Raw genomic sequence first — 27,510 nt, 5'->3', positions numbered from 1 at the left:
TTTTGTTTTTTCAGTAGAGCTGTTGAAACATTTAAACCAAAGGAAGTTTAAGAGCCAACAATCTTTTCCACGCTGCATTTAAGTGAATTCATGTCCTTTCCAGTTACATCCCTGTTCCAGAACAGCTGCTAACCATGATGGCCTCATCAAGTAGGCAGCATGCTTTGGGAGGTAACTTATAGGAAGAAGCTTGGACATAAGACTTGTTATTTGACACTGAAGCGTGTGAGCACCGATGTTTTTTCCTAGACCTTGAAGTGAAGAATGAGGATGTTAACGTTATTAGGTGTTCCTTTCTCGAAGGTCTGTCCCTGTGCAAAGGCAGGAGCTGTGCGTGTGGGGGTTTAGATCACCACGTGACTCAGTGTGTGTGCCCACCTGATGAGTGGTGTGAATCTGGGCAAGTTCTCTAAACTAGGTCTCGGTTTCCTCATCTATAAAATGGGGATGCCAACGTCTACCTCAAAGGGTTTGTTGTTTAGATGAAATGAGATATTATATATGAAACATCTGGTACAGCATCTGGCTTCCAGAAAGGGGCAGCTGTTGTCACTATATTTATTAATTATAATTATGGTCTTTCCAGGAAGTGTTTCTGCACTGCCAGGTCCTTGTCTGTGGCCGGCTGGATGAGCATTCCCGCTGTGCCCAGGGCTGCCACCGGAGAATGCGTCGTGAGGCAGTGGACAGAGAGGATGCAGCTGGTCCACAGAGCCAGATGCTGACAGGCGGCCCCATCAGCATTGACTGGGAGGACTAAGAGCACCCAACACCCAACTCCTGGCTTTGGGCTGCCCACCTCTGTGGAGCTTCTCCCCATGGCCTCTGAGAACATCAGTCAACACCCTAGAACATGGCACTTCTTTAAACCTCACACTGTGGGTTTAGACTGACTCTCAGAACTGACTCATTCTGAGTCTGGCCCCTGGGTCAGGAGAGGTCACTTCGCTACTGATGCCCTGACCCACATGGGGCTTCATCCTCCTGATGCCAAAGAGTAGCAGTTCACCCTACTTCCCACATTTCTTTCCTACAATAAAACACCTAGTATAGGATGCAGTGGGACCACTAAAATCAAGAGTTGGGTATGATATTTCAAACTACAAACTTAAAGTAAATTAAATAGTTGCTTGAAATTATGACTTAAATATCCAATGATTCCTTAAATATGTAAATAATAATTATGCTCTGAAATTTTTTTCTTTTCCTTTTTTTTCCCCTTTTTCTCTTCCCATCCCGCTCTGAAATTTCAATTCAAACACAGAATAGTTTTAGGGGATTCGGAAGTTTATCAATATGTGTGTACTAAAAATTACTATTTGATTTTCCTCTTGCACGATGTTTTCTTTTGATATTTTTATATTAAGTGAAATATATTCAATTAATAAATATTAATAAATTTATTAACGTCCAAGGTGCCTCAGTGGCACAGTCGGTTATGCATCTGACTCTTGGTTTTGGCTCAGGTTGTCATCTCAGGGTTGTGAGATCAAGCCCTGCCTTGGGCTTTGTTCAGCATGGAGTCTGCTTAAGATTCTCCCTCCCTTATCCTATCCCTCCTCCCCACCCCTCTCTAAAATAAATAAATAAATCTTTTTAAAAAAATTTATTAACATGCTTAAGTTGTTCAATGACTGAACTATAGACAAAGTTAAAATTTGGTACCGTGTGCCCTGTTATTTGGCATCCTATGCCCTCAGACTAATGAAGCAATAGAAAAAGGTGTAAAATTATACCATACTCTATTTCGTAGGTAGATGCTTAATACATTTTATTGAAATAAATATTATAAACCACAGGGATAAATTTTATATGCAATTAAATCCAATTTCTTAATGTGCCAATTAATTTTATGGCTTTGCAGATCAGGAAACAGTTTTTCTTCTTTTTCTTTTTAGAAATGGCTATCATCAACAATTCTTAACGAACCAGTAAAATTAACAAAATGAAGGGAAAAGAGAATGACCCAGGTCAGGAATTGGCCAACTTTTTCTGTCAAGGGCCAAATGGTAAACGTTTTAGGCTTTCTGGCCATACAGTCTGTCACAACTATTCAAGTCTGAGGTTGTAGCACAGGAGTGGCCATAAACAAATGAGAGCATGGTTGTGGTCCAATAAAACTTCACAGAAGCAGGTGTTAGGCCTGATTTGGCCCATGAGCTTCACTTGCCAGTTCCTGACCTTAGGACTTCAGCCTTCCCAGGGCATCAGAATCAGGTGCGGAGCCTTTGCAAAACACCAATAGGGAGATACCACCCCCAGAGATGCTTTGTTTTTTAATGCTTCTCTGGTGCTTCTAATCTGCAGTCAGGGTAGAGAACCATAGTTTAGGGATTGACCATTTGTGTCTCCTCAGATTTCAGGGACTTTTCTTGGCTTTCTTCAGTCGCAATTTTTACCAAGTGCTTCTCAGATCTTAACAGGACACTAATACCACTTAGGAATTGGGAATATCAGCAGGAATAGTTCACTGAAGGAAAAAATGGAACCTCTAACAACATCTGATCTCCACCTCCATTGGCCTCAACCAGGTAAGTCTCTGACTTTGCCCGCCTGTTCTTATCTCTTCAGCACCAGTGAGAATGATGGTTATCATTGGTGGAACTTACCGAGATGGGTTCTGTTCTCTTCTAAATGAAATGGAAGCACATTGGAGATAATGGAATTCATTCATTTCTTTTCTAAAAAGTACACTTTATTAAATATGAGATGCTGACTGGCAACTAAGACATGGACCAGAGGAAAGTCCTTGCCTCGCAAATGGTTGAACTCTGTAAAATTTCACTTAAGACTGTAATTACCCAGTCCAGGAATCCCAGTATTTTCGTCTTTATTTTAGTCTTTAAGAACTGAGTTGCCAGGCAATATGTCTTAGTTGGGGAATCCAGTGTTAAAATGAAGAATAGTCTTCAAATATTTCCATGGCTTTTTTCCAATTCTCCTCAAAGGATGGGACTCACTTTCCAGCTGTAGAACAAGGTTTTCTTTCTCTTGCTTTGTGGCATCCAAACTTTTGGAAGCAAGGATGAGACACATCTGCCACACTACCCTCTCAGAGACTGACAGCTGTGGCGTCACTCAAAACCAGGAAGGGAGCACCTCTTTTTCACAACTCTTCTTTCTCCTCTTCTGCACAGATGCACGCTGCACGTTGGCTATTCATAAAAGGTCGGCAGCCCAAGGTCCACACAGTATTGAACACGGTATCAACCAGAGAATCACAGGCTACTTGAAAAAAAAATGAAGAGAAGTAAAAGGTTAATATACAAAACTATCCCAAGTGGTTTGAGTAATTCCACGGATGACATACCAGGATGACATCATCCTACTTAAGGCCTTAATCCAAATACAGAATTAAAAAGAAAAACATACATGTAGAAGAAGCTTTTTCATTAGCTTCCATCCAATCTAGTAAAGCAGAATACATTTGGGGGTACTCTTCTTTTATGGGCCTCCAGGTCTAAATCATGTTTAGCAATCAGAATCTCCCATACTCTATGGAAACCCTACCATTTGCGCAGAACATTCCCTCAGGTAACTGTATGTTTCCTACAGCTTTCTCTGTCCAGGTGTGGGATAATTAACAGTTCACTCATTGAAAAACCATGTGTGTTGGTCAGTCATTCTGTTAGGTAAGGGATACAAAGACCAAAGAGATGCCAGCTCAAGTACTCGCAGTTTGGACTAAGAGGTGGACAGGATGGGCAGGTAAACAATGGTTACACTACACCATTATGGAAGTGACATCAAGGTGGTATGGGAACACCCAGAAAGAGTCTCTATCCCTTTAGGGGCAAGGGTTATTAGGGAAGGGAAGGCATCTCAGAACATCTTCCATTAGAATTTTGATAGGGATTACATTGAAACTGTAGATTGTTTTGGGTATGCACATTTTAAGAATATTGAATCTTTTCATCCATGATCACAGAATATCTTCCCATTTTTTTGTGTCATCCTCAGTTCTTCCATCAATGTCTTATAGTTTTCAATGCACAGGTCTTTCACCTCCTTGGTTAAATTTATTCCTGAGTATTTTATTCTTTCTGATGCTGTTGTAAAAATGAAATCTTTTGGGGATCCCTGGGTGGCGCAGCGGTTTGGCGCCTGCCTTTGGCCCAGGGCGGGATCCTGGAGCCCCGGGATCGAATCCCACATCAGGCTCCCGGTGCATGGAGCCTGCTTCTCCCTCTGCCTATGTCTCTGCCTCTCTCTCTCTCTCTCTCTCTCTATCATAAATAAATAAAAAAAATTAAAAAAATATTTTAAAAAAATGAAATCTTTTTCTTAATTTCTCTTTCTGATAATTCATTATTAGTGTATAGAAACAAAACTGATTTTTGTATATTAATTTTGTATCCTGCAACTTTACTGAATTTGCTTATTAGTTTTAACAGTTTTTTTGTGGAGTCTTTAGGATTTTCCATATATGATATCATGTTATTTGCAGTGACAGTTTTACATTTTCCATTCCAATTTGGATATCTTTTATTTCTTCTTTTTGCCTAATTTCTCTGGCTAAAATACTTCCAATACTATGTTAAATAAAAGTGGTGAAAGTGGGCACCCTTGCCATGTTCCTGATCTTAGAGGGAAAGCTTTCAGCTTTTCTCCATTGAGTGTTCTGTTAGCTGTGGGCTTATCATGCATGGCCTTTATTATGTTGAGGTATGTTCCCTTTATACCTACTGTGTTGAGAGTTTTTACCACAAATGGATGTTGAATTTTGTTAAATGCTTTTTCTGCATCTATTGTGATGACCATATGATATGCTTCATTTTGTTAATGTGGTGTATCAGATTGTCTGATTTACTGATGTGAAACAATTTTGCATCCCTTGCGTAAATCCCACTTGATCATGATGTATGATCCTTTTAATGTATTACTGAATTAGTTTTGCTAATATTCTATCAAAGACTTTGCATCTATATTCATCAAGGATATTAACCTGTAATTTTCTTTTCTTGTGGTGCCCTTGTCTAGTTTTGGTATCAGGGTAATGCTGGCCTCATAAGGTGAGTTTGGGAGTGTTCCCTCTTCTTTTATTTTTTGAAAGACTTTGAGAAGGATTGGCATTAATTCTTCTTTAAATGTTGAAGCCTGGGCAGTCCCAGGGGCTCAACGGTTTAGCGCTGCCTTCGGCCCAGTGGTGTTTTTTGTTTGTTTGTTTGTTTGTTTTGCTATTCATAATATTTTATTATTTGAATAAAATTGTGATGATGTTATAAGTAGAAATTCTGCAAAAGAAGAAAATATTCAAAGAGTATATTCTAAAATTTAAAGTGATCATTTGTTAGATATAAGTACGGATACTTTGGAGGTAGGATCCCTTTGTTGATTTTTTTTTACTATAAGCATGCATTAATCAGAGAATCAAAGTTAATTAGAAAAAAGGAAAAAAAAATCTTGTCAATTGGCTCTTTCCTGACACAGCTCTTCTTGGATCTGTGACATCCGTTTTCTGATGTCGGGACATCTGCTGATCCTGGTGGTCCAGGATCGAGTCCGAAGTCGGGCTTCCTGCATGGAGGCTGCTTCTCCCCCTGCCCTTGTCTCTGCTTCTGTGTGTGTGTGTGTGTGTGTGTGTGTGTGTGTCTTTTTTTTGTGTGTGTGTGTGTGTGTGTCTTTCATGAATAAATAAATAAAGGCTTTAAAATAAATAAATGTTGAAACCATTTCAATGGCTTATTAATTCTTCTTTAAATGTTAAAGCCACTTTAAAAGTCCATCTTGTTCTTTCATTTGTGGGGAGATTTTTTTTATTTTTTATTTTTTTAATTTATTTATGATAGTAACACAGAGAGAGAGAGAGAGGGAGAGACACAGGCAGAGGGAGAAGCAGGCTCCATGCATCGGGAGCCCGATGTGGGATTCGATTCCGGGTCTCCAGGATCGCGCCCTGGGCCAAAGGCAGGCGCTAAACCGCTGCGCCACCCAGGGATCCCCTGTGGGGAGATTTTTGATTGCTGATTCAACCACCTTACTAATAGTCTGTTCAGATTCTATTTTTTCATTATTCATTCTTTGTAGATTGTATGTTTCTAGGAATTTACCCATTTCACAGTTGTCTAATTTGTTAGTATATAATTATTCATAGTAATCTCTTGTGATCCTTTGTATTTCTGTGATATCAGTTGTAATGCCTCCTCTTCCATTTCTGACTTTTTTATTTGGGTCCTCTCTCTTTTGTTCTTAGCGAGTCTAGCTACAGTTTGTCTATTTTGTTCATCTTTTTATAAAAGACTGGTTCCTAGTTTCATTTACATCTTTTCTATTGTTATTTTAGTCTTCATTTAATTTATTTCTGCTCTGATCTGTGTTATTCCCTTTCTTCTACTAACTCTGGGCTCCATTGTTTTTCTTTTTCTCATTCCTTGAGGTATAAATCTAGGTTCTTTTATTCAAGGTTTTTCTTTTATTCTTGATGTAGGCATTTATGTCTATGAATTTCCCTCTTAAAACTGCTTTTGCTGCATTTCATAAGTTTAAGTATGTTTTGTTTCCATTTTCATTTGTCTCAATATTTTTTTTTATTTCTCGTTTAGTTTCTTCTTTGATACTTTGTTTTGTACCATTTGTTTATTTGCTGCCTACATTGCTCTCACCACTTCTATTCAATATTGACTGGAAGTTCTAGATTGGAAAATTGGCAAGAGGAATATATAAAAGGCATTGGAAAGGAAGATGATATGTAGATGGCATTATCTTCTGTAGAGAAAAACCTAAGGAATTTACTAAAATCTATCAAAATTAACAAGTAAGTTCAGCAAGGTTGCCAGATAATAGATCAATATACAAAATCAGTTATATTTCTGTACATTATTAATGAATAATCTGAAAGTAAAATTAATAAAATTTTATTTACAATAACAACAAAAGAAATAAATTAATGCTTATGAATAAATTAAACAAAGGAGTATGAGATTTGTGCTCCAAAACTATAAGGCATTATTGAAAGAAATTAAAGAAGATCCAAGTAAATGGAAAGATTCATGTTTATCAGAAAACATAATATTGCTAAAAAGGTAACATGCCTCAAATTGTCTACAGATTTAACAAAAGCCCTATCAAAATTCCAACTGCCATTTCTTGCAGAAATTGACAAGCTGAACCTAAAATTCATATGGAAATACAAGGGATTCAGAATATTCAAAACAATCTTGAAAAAGAACAAAGTTGAAGGACATTTCCTGATTTCAAAGTTTACTACAAAACCACAGTAATAAAGACTGTGTGGTACTGGCATAGATCAATGGAACAGAACTGAAAGTCTAGAAATAAACACTGAATTTATGTTCAATTAATTTTTGATAAGTGCAAAAAAACAATTGGATGTGAGAAAGAATAGTCTTTCAACAATATGCAGGCACATCTGTATATCCATATACAAAAGAATGAAGTTAGACCTCTTATACCATACACAAAAGTTAACTAATAGTGGATCATATACCTAAAAAGCTAAAACAAAATCTTAGAAAAAAATTTAGGAGCAAATCTTTGTGACTTTGAGCTTAAGCAAAGCCTTCTTACATATGACACCAAAAGTACAAGCAACAAAAGGAAAAAAAATAGATAAACTGTACCTAAAATATTAAACTTCTGCTTTGCAAGTAATTTCATCAAAAAAGTGGGAAAAAAAACCCACAAAATGAGAGAAAATATTAGGTAGGATAGGACTGGATCAGAAAGAGCTATGTATATCCTACTAAGGAATTTGGATTTAATCCCAAGGAAGAGGAACCAATTGAAGGATTTACACAGAGAGTAGAAATGACCAGATTCGTGTGGTACAAAAATATATCTGGTCCCTATGGGGGAAAATAGATCAGATGGGACCCAGAGATTAAATTAACTTGCAGTAACCAGGCAAGTGGCATATCAAAGAGATAGGAGAAAGAAATCAATAGAACATTGCTTAGAGGAAGTAACCTGACCTAACTCTAGATTAGCAGCAGGCACTTATTCACCTTTTGTAGATACAGATAGAGTGATACTCCCTTTTACAGGGCCTAACTAATTATCATATTTTCAAGCCTTCACACTTCAGGACTACACTCTAGACATTGATCTATGAAAACGATCCAAGATTCTTTCTACTGCTGACTTTCTCAGTGGCATGAGGCCAGCTCCTTATAAGATTAAACTTCAAACTTTGCCAACTAAAAATATATAATGCTAATACCTGGATGTAATTTTCTGGCTTTAGAAACTAAAGGATTACAGCTTTCCGTAAGGTGAATCAGGGAAAAGAAATCACACAATCAGCAATCAGTGGTAGAAACTAGGTAGCTAAGCAGTTGCCTAAAAATAATTATCCTCAAGTATATAGAGAGAGCTTTACACAAAAAAAAGATAAGTTTGAAAAAAATATTTCCCTAACTTAAAACAAAATAAGGAAAAAAGAGCTTAAACCAAACCAAGTGGTCCTCTACAGAATTACTCCTAATAGGGAAAATTATTTAATAGTGGAATGAATAGCCAAAGCCAGTTGGGCAACCCTTTCTCCGATCTTGAAGGATAGATTTTTATATCTCTGGGAAGACTTTGGTGTGGCACTCTCCATCAGGAGTGGTGCCAGCAGCTCCTGGGCAGGACAGCAAGAACTTTAGTGAAGGAATGCCCAGAATCTTCCTTCGCCCATCTTACATTTGTCACAGTGTTCTATAAGAAAGTTCAGCGAGCTCTGATGGTCTCTTTGTGTAACGGGGCTCTGGATACATTTCTGTATGAAAACAGGAACAAAACTCCCTGCTTACCAGATGATGCCCTTAAGATACCTACCTGCCACATTAGAGACAAAGCCCAGACTCCGCTTCAGATCAGAACAGATAGAATGGAGACACCATCGGAATTTTGCATCACAGCGATACTTATTGGCACCACAAGTGTCATAACAGACATCCAGCTGGTTGCAGCACTTGGTCATTGCTGGAATGCCGAAGTCCATCTGGAGAAAAGTGAATGAAAGAAAGAGAAGGAAGAAAATGCCACGTTTAGACCAAGGACCTTAGGCAACCTTGCCCTCCCTGTTATTAACTTACCAGTTCTCAGATTCCGATTATACATGCAGATCAATTCAGAAACACCAACTGGAGAGAATACATCAGGTTGACAGTCACAAGATGTTAAGTTTCAGTCATGGTTTGGTTATTAGTTTATTAACTCTGAGTAGCCTATTTTCTTCTTTTACTTTTAGATTTAGCAATTTTCAAATTCACAGGCCATGACAGTGATGAAAATAGAGATCAGAAGGTTAGTGAAGACAGAGCTGCAGGACTTCCAAATTCAACTAAAGCCTAAGATATTGAGATTTTGCTTGAGCAAAGGATCTGAAAGCTCAGAATTATGAAAAATTAAGCCTCAGTTCATCAAGAGGTCATCAGCATTCATTAGGGACCCATCTCATATAGCGCTGTTTTAAAGGTTTGTGTGTCAGGGAGCACAGTGAGCTGTAGAGCACATGATTCCTGACCATAGGGGGACAGCAGTCAAATGGCAAGAGCCAACACACACACACACACACACACACACACACACAGAGATATATGTATTAAGCATCTTATAAACAATTGTAAATGTTGTGCATAAACTGATTAAGTTCATAGAATGCCAAATCTAGAGTTTGATAACTCTACATGTTTTGTTTTGCTTTGTTTTGTTTTTTTGGAGAGGATTATTAGGAGTGAAAGTAGACTTAAGGTGTAGCAGGTAAAAAAAGGAGATATGAGCAAATCATATGTGTGCAAGTCAGTTTGTTTAGTCTTTCAGGGGTCTTAGCAGGGATTTTTTTGTTTGTTTGGTTATTGTGTTTTAAATTAGGGAGAAAGGCAAGTTGATGGATGACCCTGACTTCCAAAATAACCAGGAAGAATTGATAAAGACTCTCAAACAAGGAAGGGGCATGATAGAATGAGTGATTACAGAGAGCAATTGTTTGGTGGTGTGTGAAAATTTTTGGAATGAGGGTGTCTAGACAAAGGCAGAGCATCTTAGAATCTTTTGTGGTTCTTCTGATCATACAGACTTGGACCTGAGGGGAAACTGTGGAAATCTGGTTTCACGGTATGGATGGGGGTTGATGAACCAGCTATTAGAGATCCTTTCCACTTGGGTCTCCTGAAGTGTTCCCTTACTTGAACTTTTGCTCCAAGGTCACCTAAAGCAGAGTAGTGACCTTGGTAGTTTAAAATGCCCTTGTGAGAAAAAGAAAAAAAAAACACATTGTTACATTAAGAGGGAATGTAACTCATTAGACAAGGCAACAGCCTGGGCTCTGCACTTCTGGGCAGATTCCTATCATTGCAGTAAACCATTTTGTTTGTACCTCATCCCTACAACGAAACACATATCATCACAGCAGAGGTGCCTGCAAATTTGATGAGTATAGTCACTCTCATTCAATTCAACTCAACTGGAAACTCTTGAACTAGTTCTAAACAATACTAGTACCATTAAACAAAATGACATTACTCCCAAAATTACTCCCAAAATAGAGTGCCTACTGTCGTTGAAAAGTGACCTCTGTGCTCTGGAGCCAAAATGTGTAATATGAAGACAGAGTCTGGGGTTAAAATAGGGAGCTAGTTTATTCCTTTGCCAGGCAAAGGAGGCTGCAGCAGGCTAATGCCTCCTAGACTACAAGCAAGCCCCGGGGTGAGGGGCTGAGAGGTTTTATAGGAAAATACAGGGTTGGGGGCAGTTTCAGTAGGAATCTGATTTATGCTGCCAGCATGTCCCTTATGTTTTCAAGCATGGGTGCCAGCCCTCCAAATCTCGTTACTCGGTATCAACTCTAAACCAAGTTCCTAGAACAAAGATTCTACAGAAAAAACAGTGAAGGGCAGAGGGAAGTTTGTTCACAAGTCAAGCCTTGCTGAAGCATTAATGTGTCCATCTTAATTTCCATCCACTTTTACATTTCCATAGAGGTTTCAGTACCACTTCCATAGCTTCTAAACTGGCATCAAGTACATGAGCTAAAAACAAGGATTTCTCTAATATAAATATATATTTGAAAAGCTTGCCTTTCTTCTGTGTCCATATGCATATTGATGAGCATAGACAAGGCGGGACATATAGCTGGGCAGGTCATGCAGTGTGCAAGAGTGTCATATGAAAAGGGCCACCTTCCCATGGGATATCGTAGATTTGTATATTAATTGAGAAAAATACCTAGCCAGGGTGCCTGGGTGGCGCAGTTGGTTAGGCATCTGACTCTTGGTTTCAGCTCAGGTCCTGATCTCAAGCTCATGGGACCGAGCCCTGAGTCAGGCTCTGCGCTCAGCAGAGTCTGGTTAAGATTCTCTCTTCCTCTGCCCCTCCCTCCATGTTCTCTTTCTCTCTCTCTCTCTGAAATAAATCTTTTTTTAGAAAAAAGAAAAATGTCTAGCCAGTGGCAGTGAAATTTCCTCTTCTAACAGTATATTGAGATAAAGTTCTGACAAATGGAAGAAGCGAGGGGACAGTTTTCCAATTTGCACAAAAATGCATTGGTGGGCAGCATTTTTGATAGAAGAATAAACATTAAGCTGCTTAGAAAACTATTACAAAGTAAATCTTTTGAATCAGCAGAAAAGTGAAGTTTAGCCTGTGAAGTTTGTTAAGACACAATTCAAAAATCATGGCTTAGGGGCGCCAAGGTGGCTTTGTCTGCTAAGCCTCTGTCTTCGGCTCAGGTCACAACCCAGGGTGCTGGGATCAAGTTCCGTGTGGCAGCCTGCTTCTCCCTCTGCCCCTCCCCACACCTCGAGCTCTCTCTCGTGTGCTCTCTCTCTCTCTCAAATAAATAAATAAAATCTTTAAAAAAAAATCACAGCTTAGATATGAAATCCTTCTACCTACATTTTACATAACATCTCTTTTCTGAAGTAAAAAAAGATAAAGGAGCCTCCAAGAGGTCTTAAAATAAATCAGTTTATTACTTGTTTTCATGGGAGGCCAGGGGTTTGAGAAACAGCCAGCAGTTTAGCCAGTGGCCGAATGGGGGCAGGGGTGGGGCTGGGGGCTGGATGCTTGTATGTGAGTGGGTGTGTGCAGATTATTATGACCTTGATACTCTAAACATACTTGGTTCGGTGCTACCAGCCTGAAATCAACCACTTGCAAAAGTATCTATGGTCAGTGCCAATGCCTCCAGCACATCACAGGAAAAGTCTCACTAAATTTAAGAAGTCAAACTTGTTAGATTTCAGATGAAGTGATGTTTGATCCGCTAAGATTTAGCTGATACTAGCAGAGGTGATTTTGAAGTTCACTACACAAGGTCTTCTCTGAGGACAGCTGTCTCTGATGAAAGGAAATCAGGTGATTTCTTTGAAAATTATCTCCCTTACTCTGCATCCAGTTTAAAATAATTATACTGCTCAACTATATTCCCTAAGTTATCACTCTGATCACTGATAACTTGGACTTGCCTCAGTTAAAACAATCAACTAAGAAAATAATAATGGTGGTACATACACTTTCTGGTATCTTAAGACCCAGGAAATAGGAGCTGCAGCCGTTGGGCTCCTGAGGCTTGTAGCCGGGTCTGGGCATTGGTGCCTTTCCTAGCAGGAGAAAGAAAGGAAAGAAGCAGGAAGAAATATTTAGAAATTAAGCATTTGGGAACATTCATCAGATAAAAATTATCTAAAAGCATATGCAACTTTTCTTTTAAAAGTTATCATTCCTCAAAAAAATAAAAAATAAAAATAAAAGTTATCATTCCTCACCAGATATTCACTTCCCAGTCAGGTGGTAATGATGGTAATGATAATGATAATGTCATAACCTTCAGATTAGTTTGGCATTTTTCTCCTATTCTCAAAGACTTTCATGAATATTCATTTACTAATAATTCTAATGTTTCTTTTGTTTCTGTTAGCTTTTTTCTTTTCTAATTTTTCTTTTATTTAAAATCAGTTTGTTAACATATAGTGTATTATTGGTTTCAGAGGTGAAGTTTAGTGATTCATCAGTTGGATCTAACACCCAGTGCTCATTATATCACATGACCTGTTTAATGGCCATTACTTAGTTACCCCCTCCTCCCCTTCCAGTGACCCTCAGTTTGTTTCCTGTAGTTAAGGGTCTCTTATGGTCTGTCTCCTCTTTGATTCTGTCTTATTTTATTTTTCCCTCCCTTTCCCTATGATCCGCTGTTTCATTTCTTAAATGCCACATATGAGTGAAATCAAATGATATTTGTGTTTTTTTTACTTATTTCACCTAGCATAATACCCTTTAGTTCTACCCACATCATTGCAAATGGTAAGATTTCATTTTTTTTGATGGCCAAGTAATATTCCATTGTATATAAGTACCACTTCTTCTTTATCCATTTATCTGTCAATGGACATCTAGGCTCTTTCCATAGTTTAGCGATTATGGACATTGCTGCTATAAACATTGGATTGGGGTGCAGGTGCCCCTTCAAATCATTATGTTTGTATCCTTTGGATAAATATACAGTTGTCCAATTGCTGATCATACAGTAGCTCTATTTTAACTTTTTTAAGGAAACTCCATATTGTTTTTCAGAGTGGCTGTACCAATTTGCATTCCCACCAATGGTATAAGAGAATTCCCTCTTTCTCTGCATCCCCACCAACATCTGTTATTTCTGACCTGTTAATTTTAGCCATTCTGACTGGTATGAGGTGATATCTCATTATGATTTTCATTTGTATTTCCAGGATGACAAGTAATGTGGAGCAATTTTTCATGTGTCTGTTGGACATTTGCATGTATTCTTTGGAGAAATGTCTCTATTTCTTCTGCCCATTTCTTGACTAGTTTATTTGTTTTGGGGGTGTTGAGTTTGATAAGTTCTTTATGGGTTTTGGATATTAGCCCTTTATCTGCTAAGACATTTGCAAATATATCACTTGCTTCTTAGTTTTGTTGACTGTTTCTTTGATGTGCAAAAGCTTTTTATCCTGATGAAGTCCAAATCATTCATTTTTGCCTTTGTTTGCCTTGCCTTTGAAGATGTGTCTAGCAAGAAGTTGCTGTGGACAGCCTAGGTCAAAGAGGTTGCTGCCTGTGTTCTCCTCTAGGATTTTGGTGGATTCCTATCTTACATTTAGGTCTTTCATCCATTTTATCTTTGTGTAAGGTTTAAGAAAATGATCCAGTTTTGTTATTCTGCATGTGTCTTTCCAATTTTCCCAGCACCACTTGTTGAAGAAACTTTTTTCCATTAGATATTTTTTCTTGCTTTGTTGAGGATTAGCTCACCATAGAATTGAGGGTCCATTTCTGGGTTCTCTATTCTGTTCCATTGATCTATATGTCTGTTTTTGTGCCAGAACCATATTGTCCTGATGATTACAGCTTTGTAATACAGCCTGAAGTCTGGAATTGTAAAATTGTAAATATTTATGCTCCTAACTTAGGAGCAACCAATTATATAAACCAATTAACAACAAAATGAAAGAAACTCATTGACAATAATATAATAATAGTAGGGAGAGCATGAGCAGGGGGTGGGGTTGGAGGGCAGAGAGGGAGGGAGAAGCAGATTCTCCACTGAGCAGGACCCAATGCGGGGCTCAGTCCCAAGGTCCTGAAATCATGATCAGAGCCAAAGGCAGACGCTTAACCACCCAGGTACCCCTCTTCATTATTCTTAAAAATTGTTTTGACTATTTTGGACCTATTGTCTTGCAACTGGATTTTAGAATCAACTTAGTAAAGTTTATCAGAGGTAGTGCAGGATTTTGATTGAAAATACATGGATTTTATAGATTAATCTGGAAACAACTGACTTTCTTAGAATATACTGTCTTCCTAAACAAGGGCATAATACAGTTTTCTATCTACTTGTGTCTTCCTTTATGTCCCTCAGTAGAGTATTATAATATTACCATGTATTTATTCTATTCCCTATATACTGTATTATTCAGATGCTTAAACAAGATAGAATATATTATAATCTAGAATTGTGGATATAGGCTTATATTGTAAATCTACACTTTTCTGCTCCTAGCTTTCTGATCTACCAGCCCTAGAATGGAACCCTGGCTGTCATGGTTCAAGATGGAACTTCAGCCAACACAACCATATTACAAGCAGGAGGATAAAAGAAGAAGGCAGAATGGTCACAGCCCCTCTCTTTAATAAACACACTCCAGAAGGATACACACATCGAACTTCCCTTTGGCCAGACCTTAATCAAACAGCAATACCTAGTTGCAAAAGTGGGTACCCATGAGCTTAAAATTGGGCAGGAGGGACTTATTACTATAGAGAAGGAGGAAGATATTAGGCTACAAGGATCATCTCTGCCACAATCTGTTTGGCATTTGTTTCTGTGGTACAGTGTTTATATGAGGTCGTGTTCAAGATGTCCCCAGTGATCCCAGTCTCTTGGTGTTCACACCCTTGTGTGTTGTCCCGTTGGTCTCTGTGACCTAGAGAATACGGCCGAAGTGGAGATATGTTGCTTCCAAGATGAAGTGATCTATCAGCCCTAGACAATCACTAATCGACTTTCTTTCTCTATAAATTTGCCAATTCTGGACATTCACATAAATGAAATCAATATGTGGCCTTTTGTGTCTGGCTTCTTTCACTTAGCATAGTATTTTCAAGGTCCATCCATGTTGTAGCATGGGTCAGTATTTAATTTCTTTTTATTGTCGATAAATATGATGAACATTTGGATTTTTTTAAAGATTTTATTTATTTATTCATGATAGTCACACACAGAGAGAGAGAGAGAGAGAGAGAGGCAGAGACACAGGCAGAGGGAGAAGCAGGCTCCATGCACCGGGAGCCCGATGTGGGATTCGATCCAGGGTCTCCTGGATCGCGCCCTGGGCCAAAGGCAGGCGCTAAATCCTGCGCCACCCAGGGATCCCTGAACATTTGGATTTTTTCCACTTTTTGGCTATTATGAAAAATGCTACTACAAACATTATTTTGTGTGGACAATATGCTTTCATTTCCCCATGAGAATAAAACTTCTGAGTCATATGCTAGCTCTGTTTAACATTTTGAGGAGCCACTAGACTATTTTCCAAAGTGGTGGCACGATTTTACATTCCCCACAGCAATATAGAAGCGTTCTAATTTCTCCACATCTTCTCCTTCACTTGCTTTTTTTCCCTCCACTTGTTAAAAACTGTCTTTTCAATTACAGCCATCCTAGTGAGTGTAAAGTGGTATCGCATGGTCATTCTGATTTGCATTTCCCTAATAACTAATTACATTGATCATCATTTCCTGTGCTTATTAGCCACTCATGTCTTCCTTCCAAATACTTTTCCCCATTCTTTGGCTTGTCTTTTCACTTTTTTTTTTAAAGATTTAATTTACTTATTTGAGAGAGAGAGAGTATGAGCAAGAGGGAGGAGGAGAAAGAGAGGAAGAAGCAGACTACCCACTGAGCAGGGAGCCTGATACAGGGCTCCATCCCAGGATCCTGGGATCATGACCTGAGCCAAAGGCGGATGCTTAACTGACTGAGCCACCCCCTGGCACCCCTCTTTGTATGGATATTAAAACCCATCCCTCAGCCCCTAGAATCTACATATGTTCCTGACAAAAAACTCCAAGTCAGCTCCTGCTCACCACTTTGGGACTGCTGTTCCTCTTCAGTTAGAACTTATAGGTTTTGCTTTATTCCATTCTAGCTTGAGGGTGTACTTTTTAAATGTTTTATTTTCACCCAACATTTTATATTTGTAATGGAGAGGAACTATGTTTATTGATGGGGCCTGCCAACCCACCAGTAATCCCTACACTACTTTTCCAAGGTCTTGAGAAATGTAACCTACCACTGATACCTATTCTGTATGTGTATCCGTGTGTGTGTGTGTGTGTGTGTGTGTGTGTGTGTGTGTGAGAGAGAGAGAGAGAGAGAGAATTACCAGGAGTTGGGGAATGGGTAAAATGTGTTAAATAGTGTTAGTCATCAAATTACACATATGAAAATAATCACACTATGCCACAGATTAAATGTGAATTGTCCCCTGTAGGTAAGATGATTGTGGTGATTTTATTTTTTCTTTGGATTGTTCTTTTACAAATGTCCTACACATACTAGCTTTATAGAAATTAGGGAGGAAATTTTTCACGAAGAAACAAATGTGTAAATTTTATGATAAAACTTCTCTAATAATTTTGTTGATAAAGAGCTTCTGCAGCAGATGCAGTGCCATTTCCTGGGTTACCCTCTGCCTTTTTCATTCTTGATGACTCATAGAAGATAAAATTCTCTATCCCAGATTGAAAGGTAATGGAACACCAACTACAGACACTGCCTACCTGTCCTGCTATTGATAGTTATTTTGTGTGTGTGTGTTTAATAGTTCATGATAGCTGTTCATGAATTTAATAGTTTACGAATTCCATTTAGAAATGAAGCTTGTAAGAAAAGTTTATTTTTTAAAAAATATTTTTATTTATCTATCTGACACAGAGAGAGAGAGCACAAGCAAGAAGAGGAGGAGAGGGAGATGGAGAGGAAGAAGCAGGCTCTCCACTGACCATAATGCAAGGCTTAATCCCAGGACCTTGGGATCATGACCCAAACAGAAGGTAGACCTTAACCTACTGAGCCACCTAGGTGCCCCTGAAAGAAATGTTCTAATAAAAAAGGTGATGGTTTGAGTCTGGGCAGCAATAATTTACTATATCCTCAACTTATAGTTTGAGTAGTTTTAGGTTGTATTGAGTCTTTATAGTTTGATGTTTTGAGTCTAGGCATTGATAATATACTATGTCCACAGATTAATTTTTTTGTCTGGTTTTGGCTATTTATAGGAGTGGGAGGCTGACAACTTGATCCTCTAGCTCAGGGGTTGGTAAAAAATGACCCAAGACCAGCCCATTGCCTGTTTTTGTATAGCCTGCCAGCTAAAAATGTTCTTATATTCTTAAATGGTTCGGAGAAAAAAGTAGTCAAAACAAGGATAATATTTTGTGACCTGTGAAAATTTATATGAAGTTCAGATTTTAGTGTCCATGAAAATTTTAATTGGAACCCAGCAACAGTCATTTATTACATATTAGCTATGGCTGCTTTCACAGACAAAACGAGCAGAAGGTGGTTGTTATAATTGTGATGTGAGGATGGCTTTCCAAGCAAGATACAAAATTGAGAATCTGTAAAGAAAAAGACTGACAGACTTGATCTTATGAAAATGAAAAACTTCTGAACAAAATGAAACACCATAAAACATGTCAGACACTTAAAAGACAAATGAGGGGGTGCCTGGGAGGCTCAGTTGGTTAAGTGTCTGCCCTTGGCTCCAGTCATGATCCTAGAGTCCTGGGATCGAGCCCTGCACTGGGGCTTCCAGTTCAGCAGGGAGTCTGCTTCTCCCTCTCCCTCTGCCACTCCCCCTGCTTGTGCGCTCTCTGTCTCTCTCTGTCAGATAAATAAATAAAATCTTTAAAAAAATAAATAAAAGGCAAATTAGATAGATTTAGGAGGCGAGTTAGTTAGAAAACCCAAGTTCGGCCACAGGCATGCACATTGCCTCCTGGACCCAGCCTTTCTTCTCTCTCAGTTTTGTCACTGAAAAGTACAGTAAAAACTACTGGGCTTTATTACTCAGGTCAAGGGTTATGTCTTCCCGGGAGGGTGTGTCCCTTCTCCCCACCCAGCTGGCTCCTGCAGAAGCTGTGCTCCACTGGAAGTCCACTAAAGAATCAAAGTACTTTATTTAAAATGTATATCCTTCCAGGGGTGCCTGGGTGGCTCAGTCGGTTAAGCATCGACTCTTCATTTTGGCTCAGGTCATGATCTCAGGGTCATAGGATGAGCCCCAAATTGGGCTCATGCTCAGCAGGGAGTCTGCTTGAGATTGTCTCTCCCTCTCCCTCTGCTCCTCCCCAGCTCATGCATGCTCTCGTGCTCTCTCACTCTCTCTCAAATAAGTAAATCTTAAAAAAAAAAAAAAATACATGTATATCCTTCCAGAAACACTCAAATGTGACATGACGAACACATCAAGGGAACAAAGCAGAACTCTGACAATTTTACTGAAGCAATAAACTCTATTTCAGTTGCTAAAACAGATTAAGTTACTGCAGGAGGGAGGATGACCAAGTTGTCCTGGTTTGCCTGGGACTGCCCCCGTGTTAGTACTAAAAGTCCATATCCCAGGAATCCCTACCCCACCCTGCCTCTTCCCTCCATCCCCAGCAGACCAGGACAGCTGGTCACCCTAGCAAAAGAACAATCTTTGCCTCTAAACCAGTGGCTAGGGCAGCCCTGGTGGTGCAGCGGTTTAGCGCCACCTGCAGCCTGGGGTGTGATCCTGAAGACCCGGGATCGAGTCCCACGTCAGGCTCGCTGCATGGAGCCTGCTTCTCTCTCTGCCTCTCTCTCTCTCTCTCTCTGTGTCTCTATGAATAAATAAATAAAATCTTTTAAAAAAATAAAATAAAAAATAAACCAGTGGCTATTTCTTTTTTTCAGGCTATGGATCCCCTAAGAATCTGATGAAGGCTGTGAATCCTTTCCCTGGAAAAATATATAAACTCACAGGTTCATAACACTTCGCTCTAGATTTTATAGAGACAAAAAGCCCTCTTGAAAACAGATGACTGGGCAGCCTGGGTGGCTCAGCAGTTTAGCTCCTGCCTTCAGCCCAGGGCATGATCCTGGAGACCCAGGATCGAGTCCCACGTTGGGCTCCCTGCATGGAGCCTGCTTCTCCCTCTGCCTGTGTCTCTGCCTCTCCCTGTCTCTCTGTGTCTATCATGAATAAATAAATAAAAGAAGAAGACTGAAGTTTAGAGATACTTTTTCTAGAACTAAGCCCAAGAAGAAATTCATCATGAGGTCCTTTTAATCAAGCATGAGTGCAGATAGTGTCTTCAATCATGATTTACAAAACACAGAAACTCTGCTCCGGGTACCCTCATCCAGGGACCTTCATAAAGGCACAGAACATTTAAATCAGCATTGGATGATTTCTTCCAGAAGCTGAGAGGGTGTTGTCTAACTACTGGGATTTCTGTGTTTTTTAAATTTTTAAAAAAGATTTTATTGATTTATTCATGAGAGAGGCAGAGACATAGGCAGAGGAAGAAGCAGGCTCCCTGCGATCCCAGGACTCTGGGATCATGACCTGAGCCAAAGGCAGACGCTTAAACACTGAGCCACTCAGGTATCCCTGTGTTTTTTAATTTTATGTTGAAAGAGAACTGGAAGGATCTGAAGGCATAGTTCACCTGTTCACCAGACCATCTTTCTCATAATGTTTATAAAATCTGCTTGGTATCTCCTATACCTAAGGTAGGTGTTATTAACATATTTATAAACATGAGGCAACAGAGGTTGAGAGAGTTAGGTAACTTGCCCAAGGTCACCAGCAATGGAATTCACTCACCCCCACCCCCAACCCCACCCCCAGTTCAAACCCATGATTTTTCCATTACTAGTTATTTCTCAAAGTCTGGTTCCAGAACCACCTGAGCAGTTCCAGAGCCCTACCGCAGACCTACTGAATCAGAATCTCTGGGGGTGAGAGAGGGACTCTTGTTCACAGTAGTGCAGGCCCCTTGTAGCAATTGTGCTACATCTCCCATTGCTACCTGCTGAATCTCATTATATTTATAGCCTGTTCCTTGACAAGTACAGATTTTGTGTTGACATGAAAACAAGGCTGCTATAGATCTAAGAAGTGAGGAAACCAATGTCACAGTGTTGTAGGGTACCAGGACACAAATGCACCTTCCCCTGTCTGAACAACCTATGGACTGAAGTTCTCCAAGAATGACCTTTCAAAATACTGCTCCATACCTTGACTACACTTGCTAATCACCTGGGAGACCTTAAAAATACTGATGTCTCCAACTCACGGAGATTCTGATTAAATTGGTTTGGGCAGCAGGAGCTTTTGAAGCTCCCCAGGTGTTTATAATTGCAGGGCCAAGATAGGACTATGGTTTTAAATAGTGAAGTAGAAATCAAATAGAATCTTTTAAAAAATATTTTACTTATTCATGAGAGACAAAGACACAGGCAGAGGGAGAAGCAGGCTCCACGCAGGGAGCCCGATGTGGGACTAGATCTTGGGTCTCCAGGATCATGCCTTGGGCCAAAGGCAGGCGCTAAACCGCTGAGCCACCCAGGGATCCCTAGAAATTTTTTTCTTGTAGACTAATTGTTGCTAAGTTATTTCCTCTGACAAAAGATCACAGTCTTTAAAGCAGTTTTTTGTTTTTTTTTTTTTCTTTAGAAGTGTGGACTCAGGACCAGCAGCGTCAGAATCACCTGGAAACTCTGGCAAAGGCACATCCTCTGGCCCCACCCCTGACCTACCGCCCTACCCAATCAGAAACACGGGGGAGTAGCAATCTTTTTAAATGAGCACACCAGGGGATTCAAAGCACAGGGGAGTTTGAGAACCACTGCTCTAGAGAGAGGCATTACACACAAGAAGTGTATCACAAAGCAAACTGAGAAAGGACAGAGACCCAGTTAATTATTAGGTATTATCTCTTCCAAAGACAGCTTGATTCATGATCAACTGAGAAGATATTTTGTGCTGTTTGGCCACAGCCTCTAGGTTTTCGAACTCCACCGGGTTCCAAAGGTAATAAGGCTTAACCCTGTATTTCCTATGTGTTTTTCAGGTCCCTCCTTGAACAGGCTCTGTTTTCAGAGCGAGTGGAGTTATTTGCCTTCCTGCAATGTCTCTGTTGACTATCCCCCACCCCCGACCAGTGACTGCTGACCCTGCTGGGGTCGAGGCTTGCAACCAAAATTTGCTGAAATCTTTTAATGCTCTTTTGCTAGAGAAGGAAGAAGGTTTGATTCTTGTTTCCCCCTCAAATTCCTGTGGTTATGTATTTGCTAAACCACAGTCTCTTATTATCTCTAGGAAGGAAAATAGCACCTGTATTTATTCAACCCGGGAAGCCAGTTAACCCCCTTCCTGCACCATTGCTGAGAGCTGGGTGAGCACAGTCCAGGGACAAGGCACCTCTGCATTTGTCCGGCCCACTTGGGACAGAGGTAGAGTTAGGGGCCCAGGGGGTCCTAGCACAGACCACTTTTTATCCTCTGGGATCTTCACAGAGAAGATGCAGCTCCTCTGTTCACCATAACTGTACCGGGTTAAAATCCGTGTCCTGTGAGACTCTGGGGTTCTGCTGTGAGGATGACCCATTGTCTCTGAGTCACTTGTGGTTTGTAAGGAAGTGATGTGCCCAGCTCGAAGGTAAAAAGGAGTGAGACTGATGAGCCCAGCAATTAAGGAGCTTTTTCGAGTCTCTCTCCAAGCTGAGTTTCATCTGCTGAGTGTTTGGAGAAAACATTTCTCAAATGTTTTTCCTGCTAGGCTAGACTGACTCACCATTTTCGTCCAGTCCTGTGATGAAATATTTGATAAACTAAACCATAAAACTAATGCTGTGTGAAACTGTGTATACTTTAGAAAATAATCTCTCCTCTGCATTTGAAGTTCCCCCTGCCTCCTGGCTGCAAGGGCCCAGGGCCCTGCTTTCTGCTGCGCTCACGTGACTCCCAGCTCAGAGAAGGGAGATCTGGTGCCAGGGACTCCTTCTGGCAGCCAGAGTGCTCCCTGGTGCCCTCTCTACAACTCAGGCAAGGTGGTGCCTCCACCCATTCACAGTTGTACATGGGGCACCAGGACTGAGAGGCAGCACGAGGCCTGCTCAGGGCCGCATCCATGCTGGCAGAGTTGGCTGGCGGCAAGGCCCCCTGCCCCCTGACGGCCTGCCATCGCTGATCCAGGCCGAAGCAGCAGGGCCTGCCCTCCTGGGAGCCCTTGAGGGACTGGCCGAGCTGGCAGGAGGGTGTGAACTGTGTGAGGGGGAAGGAGAATCCATCTCCAAGCTTAGCACGGGGGAGACTGAGGAAACTGCTTCCCCCGCTGGCAGAGGTTGCTTCAAATGTTCATCTCCAGTTTTCACCCCTAGGAACCCCTCACAAAGACCCCTCATCTTCTCCCCCCCCCCACCCCTGCTCCCAGTCCCTAAGTACTGGCCTCCCCACAAATTCATTAAAATGGCCTCAGGGAACCAGTCTCCCAGGAGTACGTTTGTCAGAAAAGTTACAGGAAGCTCAGTGAAATTTGTATTTCAGATAAACAACCAGTACTTTATAGGGTGAGTATGTCCCAAATATTTCAGATGTATTAACAAATGATTGGTTGTTTATTTGAAACTCACATTTCCCTGGGATCCCTCTGTTTTTATTTGCTGAATCTGGCAAGCCAACCTAGGAAGTGGATGACAGGGATGACCCTGCTCCAGCCGTTCACAGGTCCACCTGGGAAGGGAAGCAGGGCACGCACTCACCGTAGCGGCATCTGTACTGGCAGATTCCATTTTTCCCTCCGAGAAGCTCCAGAAAGGAATCGAAGTAGCTGTTGACAGATTCAAAGCTGCCCCTGATGTGCCGAAGGCCCCAGTCTGAATAGGACTCCTCGGCATCGGGGCTGGTGTCACTCTGAGCCAGGCCACCCCCCAGGCTGAGCCACAAAATCAGGAAGCCGGTGGCCAACTTCATCCTGAAGCCAGGTAGGTACTGGGGTCTTCCTCAAACCCTGGCCAGTGTCCCAGGAAGTCCAGGTCTGAAGCCTGCTGGCCAGATGTCAAGCAGGACTGGAAAGGGGATTATCTGGAACACTCAATCTGTGTGTTCCCCAGAGGTGGACTTTAAACATAGCTATGGAGGTTGGGATGAGATCAGGGCAATTAGAAAGGGCAAAGGTTAGGCAGTGGGAGGGCCTGTCTAAGGGATGGCCAGTGAGAGAGAACACTTCAGAGTGGATTCCACAGGCCTGGAGGACAGAGATTAAGATGTTGGCCAATTTGTAGGGGGCTTGAGCCGTGGAGCAGTTGGAATTCTCCCCCCAACCAGCTTGTTAACCTACTGATCTGTTACAAGTTTGGTTCTTCAGGGCCAGCCTCTTGACACAAGAGCTTGTCCGCAGGTCCCAGTGTCCCCCTAAAGCCAGTTACCAGGGCACGGTCTCCAGGGAGATGTGGTGGGATGTCTTGAGGGCTCAGGAAAACCACAAAAGCAGGGAGTCAACAGTGTCACCTGTACCAACGGTCAGAATATTGTGAGTTTGCACGAAGTGGGCTTCCAGACTTGGGACCCCGGCTTCTACCTTGATCCCTTCTTCTTGGCTCTCAGACTCGGCCTCTAATCCGGCAGAGCTACTAAGCGCGGCAATGCCAGTGCTGGGACAGTTTGGCCTCCTTGTTAGAGTGGTGTTGCTTGCCCTCAGCAGTGTCTGAGGTCTACAGATTGCCCAGGGATGGTGCTGGGGGGTTGGTGTCGGCCTCTGCTTTCCTCGTCTTGTTTTTACTCAGAGCTGCTTAGAAGTTAGAGGGCTTGTCAGGAACAATATTTGAAATCGTAGGCTTTAAGACTGTTGACTGGAGTCCAGTGTTTCGGCATCACTCTCATACTTTGCTTTTAGTCACATGAAGAAATGAATTCCATCCGTGAGATCACTCGTCTATATAAATGATTCCTATATGAACAGGAGGAGTCATTTAGGCTATCTCTCAAAAGTCTGGAAAGCTCTATAGGAAATCATGAATTACACTTCTTCATTTTAGATAAAAAATGTATTTGTCTAGAGACTCAAACTCCAGAAAGGGCAATGGCTAAAAACTATTTTTCTCTTCTTTTTTTTAAAGATTTTATTTATTTATTTAAAAAGGAGCTAGAACATGAGCATGGGGAGGGGCAGAGGGAGTGAGAAAGAGAGAAGCCAACTCCTTGCTAAGCAGGAAGCCCAACGTGGGGCTCGATCCTGGGACAGAGATCATGACCTGAGCTGAGGGCAGATGCTTAACTGACCAGGCCATGCAGGCGCTCCTAAAAAAATATTTCATATGGACAACAATGCCACCGGTATTTTAAAACACCTATTTTTTTCCAAACCGCTGTGTGTGTGTGTGTGTATGTGCGTGTATTTTACATCAATTCTATGAAGCAGGGTAGACACCATTCCCATTTGAGACATGAGAAACCTGAGATACAAAGGCAAGAGGACTGTTGGAAATGGACAGGCTGTTACTGGTAAAGCGGGGATCAGGGGTTTGTGGGGCCAAGTCAAAATGGAAACAAGAAACTCTTTTTCAGAAAGCAGGAAAAAGGTGCCACTAAAGGAACTAAAGTATAAAGCTTTTCCTTTAAAAAGATCTTATTAATCATAAAATATCCTGGGATAATAGTGATAACTGAGTAACAATATAAACTTGCAAATTGCAAAAATATTTTTGGTGTCCTAATTTTATATAATACAGTATGTGCTGCGTTAATAATATGTGATGTATTTGTTGATCATCATAAGACTTTTCTGACTTCTCTGCAAATGTGTTTAATAGCTTAAGATTTACACTCCAATTAACTTCATTTTTGATTCACATAATTGAAAGCACTGTCAGTTGCTCTTGGCAAATGCAAGATTGCAAATAATATTTGATAATTTTTAATTTTGAGAAGGATCTTTATGCTGATAAAACTGTTACTGGAACTATAATAGTATTTTTCCCCATTTCTTGATACCATACCATTTTTATTTTTGTGATAAGATATGTATAACTGCCATTTTAATTGTTTTAAAATGTGGCATTAAGTCCACTAAGTACATTTGCAGTGTTCAACTGTCATCACTGTTCATCTCCAGAACTTTTTCATCATTCCCAGTTGAAACTCCATACATATTAGACAGTAGTAATTCCCCATTGCACTCTTCCCCCAGCATCTGGCAACCACTATTCTACTTTCTGTAGAATTTGTAATTTGCCTGTTCCATAGAAGTGGAGTCCTACGTTTGTCCTTTTATGTCTGGCTCATTTCACTTACCATAATGTTTTCAAGGTTCATCCATGTTATATTAGCAATACTTCATTATTATAAAAAATACTGTTCGGAATATTGGTATACAAATACCTGTTCAAGTCCCTGCTTTCAATTCTTTGGGGAACATGCCTAGAACTCGATTAGTTAGATCATGCGGTAATTTTATGTTAAACTTTTCAAGGAACTGTCATACTGTTTTCCATGGCAGCTGCGCTATTTACATTCACCCAGCCGTGCAAACAGGTTCCAATTTCTCCACATCCCCACCTACACTGCTTATTTTTCTTTTCTTTTTTGTTTTTGACAGGAGCCATACGAGTGGGTGCAAGATAGTGTCTCTTGTTCTAGATTTACGTTCTCTAATGATTAGTGACTTGAGCATCTTTTCATGTGCTTATTGATTATTTGTATATCATCTTTGGAGAAACGTCTATTCAAGTCTCTCTTTGCCGAGTTTTCTTCCCCAGCTTTATTGAGATATAATTGACAGAAATACTCTGTGAATTTAAGATGTACATCATGTTGATTTGATATACTTATATATCATGAAATGATTACCGCAATAGCATTAGTTAACACCTCCCTCACCTTGCATAATTACAATCTCTTCTTTGTGGTAAGAACAATTTAACATCAATTTTCTTAGCAACTTTCAAGTACATAATACAATATTGTTGACTATAGTCACTGCACTGTACATTACATTGCCAGGACTTTTTTGTCTTATAACTAGACATTTGTGCCCTTTAACCAATATCTCCACAATTTCCCCAACCCCTAACCTCTGGCAACCACTTTTCAACTCTGTTTCTGTGGGTTTTGCTTTCTTAGATTTTACGTATAATCATGATACCATACGGTGTCTTTCTCTGTCTGACTTATTTCACTGAATGTAATGCCCTCAAGTTCCATCCATGTTGTCACAAATAGCAAGATTTCCTTCTTTCTCATGGTTGAGTGTGTGCATGTGTCACATTTTCTTTATCTATTCACTGTAGACAGACACTTAGGTTGTTTCCATACATACCCAGTGTGAATAGTGCTACAGTGAGCATGAGAGTATAGATATATCTTCAGGATTCTGAGTACATTTCCTTTGGATATATATATATAACCCAGAAATTGAATTGCTGGATGATAAGGTAGTTCTGTTTTTAATTTTTTAAAGGAAATTCCATACTCTTTTTTATTTATTTATTTTTCATTTACTTTTGGACAGAGCATGAGCAGGGGAGTGAAGGGGAGGGGCAGAGACAGACAGAGGGATAGGGAGAGAGTGAATTTTAAGCAGGTTCTACACTCTATCTCATAATCATGAGATCGTGACCTGAGCCAAAATCAAGAGTCAGACGTTTAACTGACTGAGCTGCCCAGGTGCCCCTCCACACTGTTTTCCATAGTGGCTGCACCAATTTACATTCCCACCAACAGTGCATATGGGGTTCCCTTTTCTCTACATCCTCACCAATACATGTTATTTCTCATCCTTTTGATAACAGCCATTGCATCAGATGTGAAGTGATATTGTTTTAATTTGCATTTCTCTGATTAGTTGAGTACCCTCTTGTGTGTCTGTTGGTCACCTGTATGTTGTCTTTGGGAAAATGTCTATTCAGAACACTCAGCCCATTTTTTAAAATTGGATTGTCTGGTTTTTTGCTATTGAGTTGCATGAGTTTGGATATTAACCCCATATCAGATATATAATGTGCAAATAT

At 40.4% G+C, this 27,510-nt stretch overlaps 2 protein-coding genes across 3 annotated transcripts in view; one reads left to right on the top strand and one right to left on the bottom strand.

The window, feature by feature from the left end:
* Window positions 1–1,055, top strand: part of OIT3 (oncoprotein induced transcript 3) — a 29,217-nt gene extending 28,162 nt beyond the window's left edge. Inside the window, exon 10 of the mRNA XM_041747212.1 lies at window positions 587–1,055. Coding sequence (XP_041603146.1) covers window positions 587–760 — 174 coding nt within the window. The 3' untranslated portion in view covers window positions 761–1,055. The remainder of the gene's footprint in view (window positions 1–586) is intronic.
* A 699-nt stretch (window positions 1,056–1,754) lies between these two features.
* On the bottom strand, window positions 1,755–23,633 carry PLA2G12B (phospholipase A2 group XIIB). 2 transcript variants are annotated; one of them, XM_041747216.1, is made up of 4 exons: window positions 23,266–23,633; window positions 12,457–12,545; window positions 8,779–8,944; window positions 1,755–3,225 (listed from the first exon to the last, which is right to left on the bottom strand). In XM_041747216.1, exons 1-4 carry the CDS (start codon window positions 23,474–23,476, stop codon window positions 3,107–3,109), a joined length of 585 nt encoding a protein of 194 aa, XP_041603150.1. In that variant the 5' UTR covers window positions 23,477–23,633; the 3' UTR covers window positions 1,755–3,106. The 2 variants fall into 2 exon arrangements, with proteins under 2 accessions (XP_041603150.1, XP_041603149.1); XM_041747215.1 differs by having other exon boundaries at window positions 1,755–3,228; window positions 23,266–23,632.
* Between the last annotated feature and the right edge of the window lie 3,877 nt (window positions 23,634–27,510).

This window comes from Vulpes lagopus, chromosome 3 (assembly GCF_018345385.1).
Source record: "Vulpes lagopus strain Blue_001 chromosome 3, ASM1834538v1, whole genome shotgun sequence".
Lineage (NCBI taxonomy): Eukaryota > Metazoa > Chordata > Mammalia > Carnivora > Canidae > Vulpes > Vulpes lagopus.
The sequence above is the reverse complement of the archived record's forward strand: the minus strand, read 5'-3'. Positions and strand labels throughout refer to the sequence as shown.

Bases quoted from the DNA above. Each gene is read 5' to 3' on its own strand.
- PLA2G12B (XM_041747215.1), bottom strand. From the start codon at position 23,476: ATGAAGTTGGCCACCGGCTTCCTGATTTTGTGGCTCAGCCTGGGGGGT. The intron at 12,546-23,265 runs GTGAGTGCGTGC...TTCTCCTGCTAG, and splicing joins CCAGTACAGATGCCGCTACG to GAAAGGCACCAATGCCCAGA. The intron at 8,945-12,456 runs GTATGTACCACC...ACTTTTCTCCAG, and splicing joins GTCTTAAGATACCAGAAAGT to ATGGACTTCGGCATTCCAGC.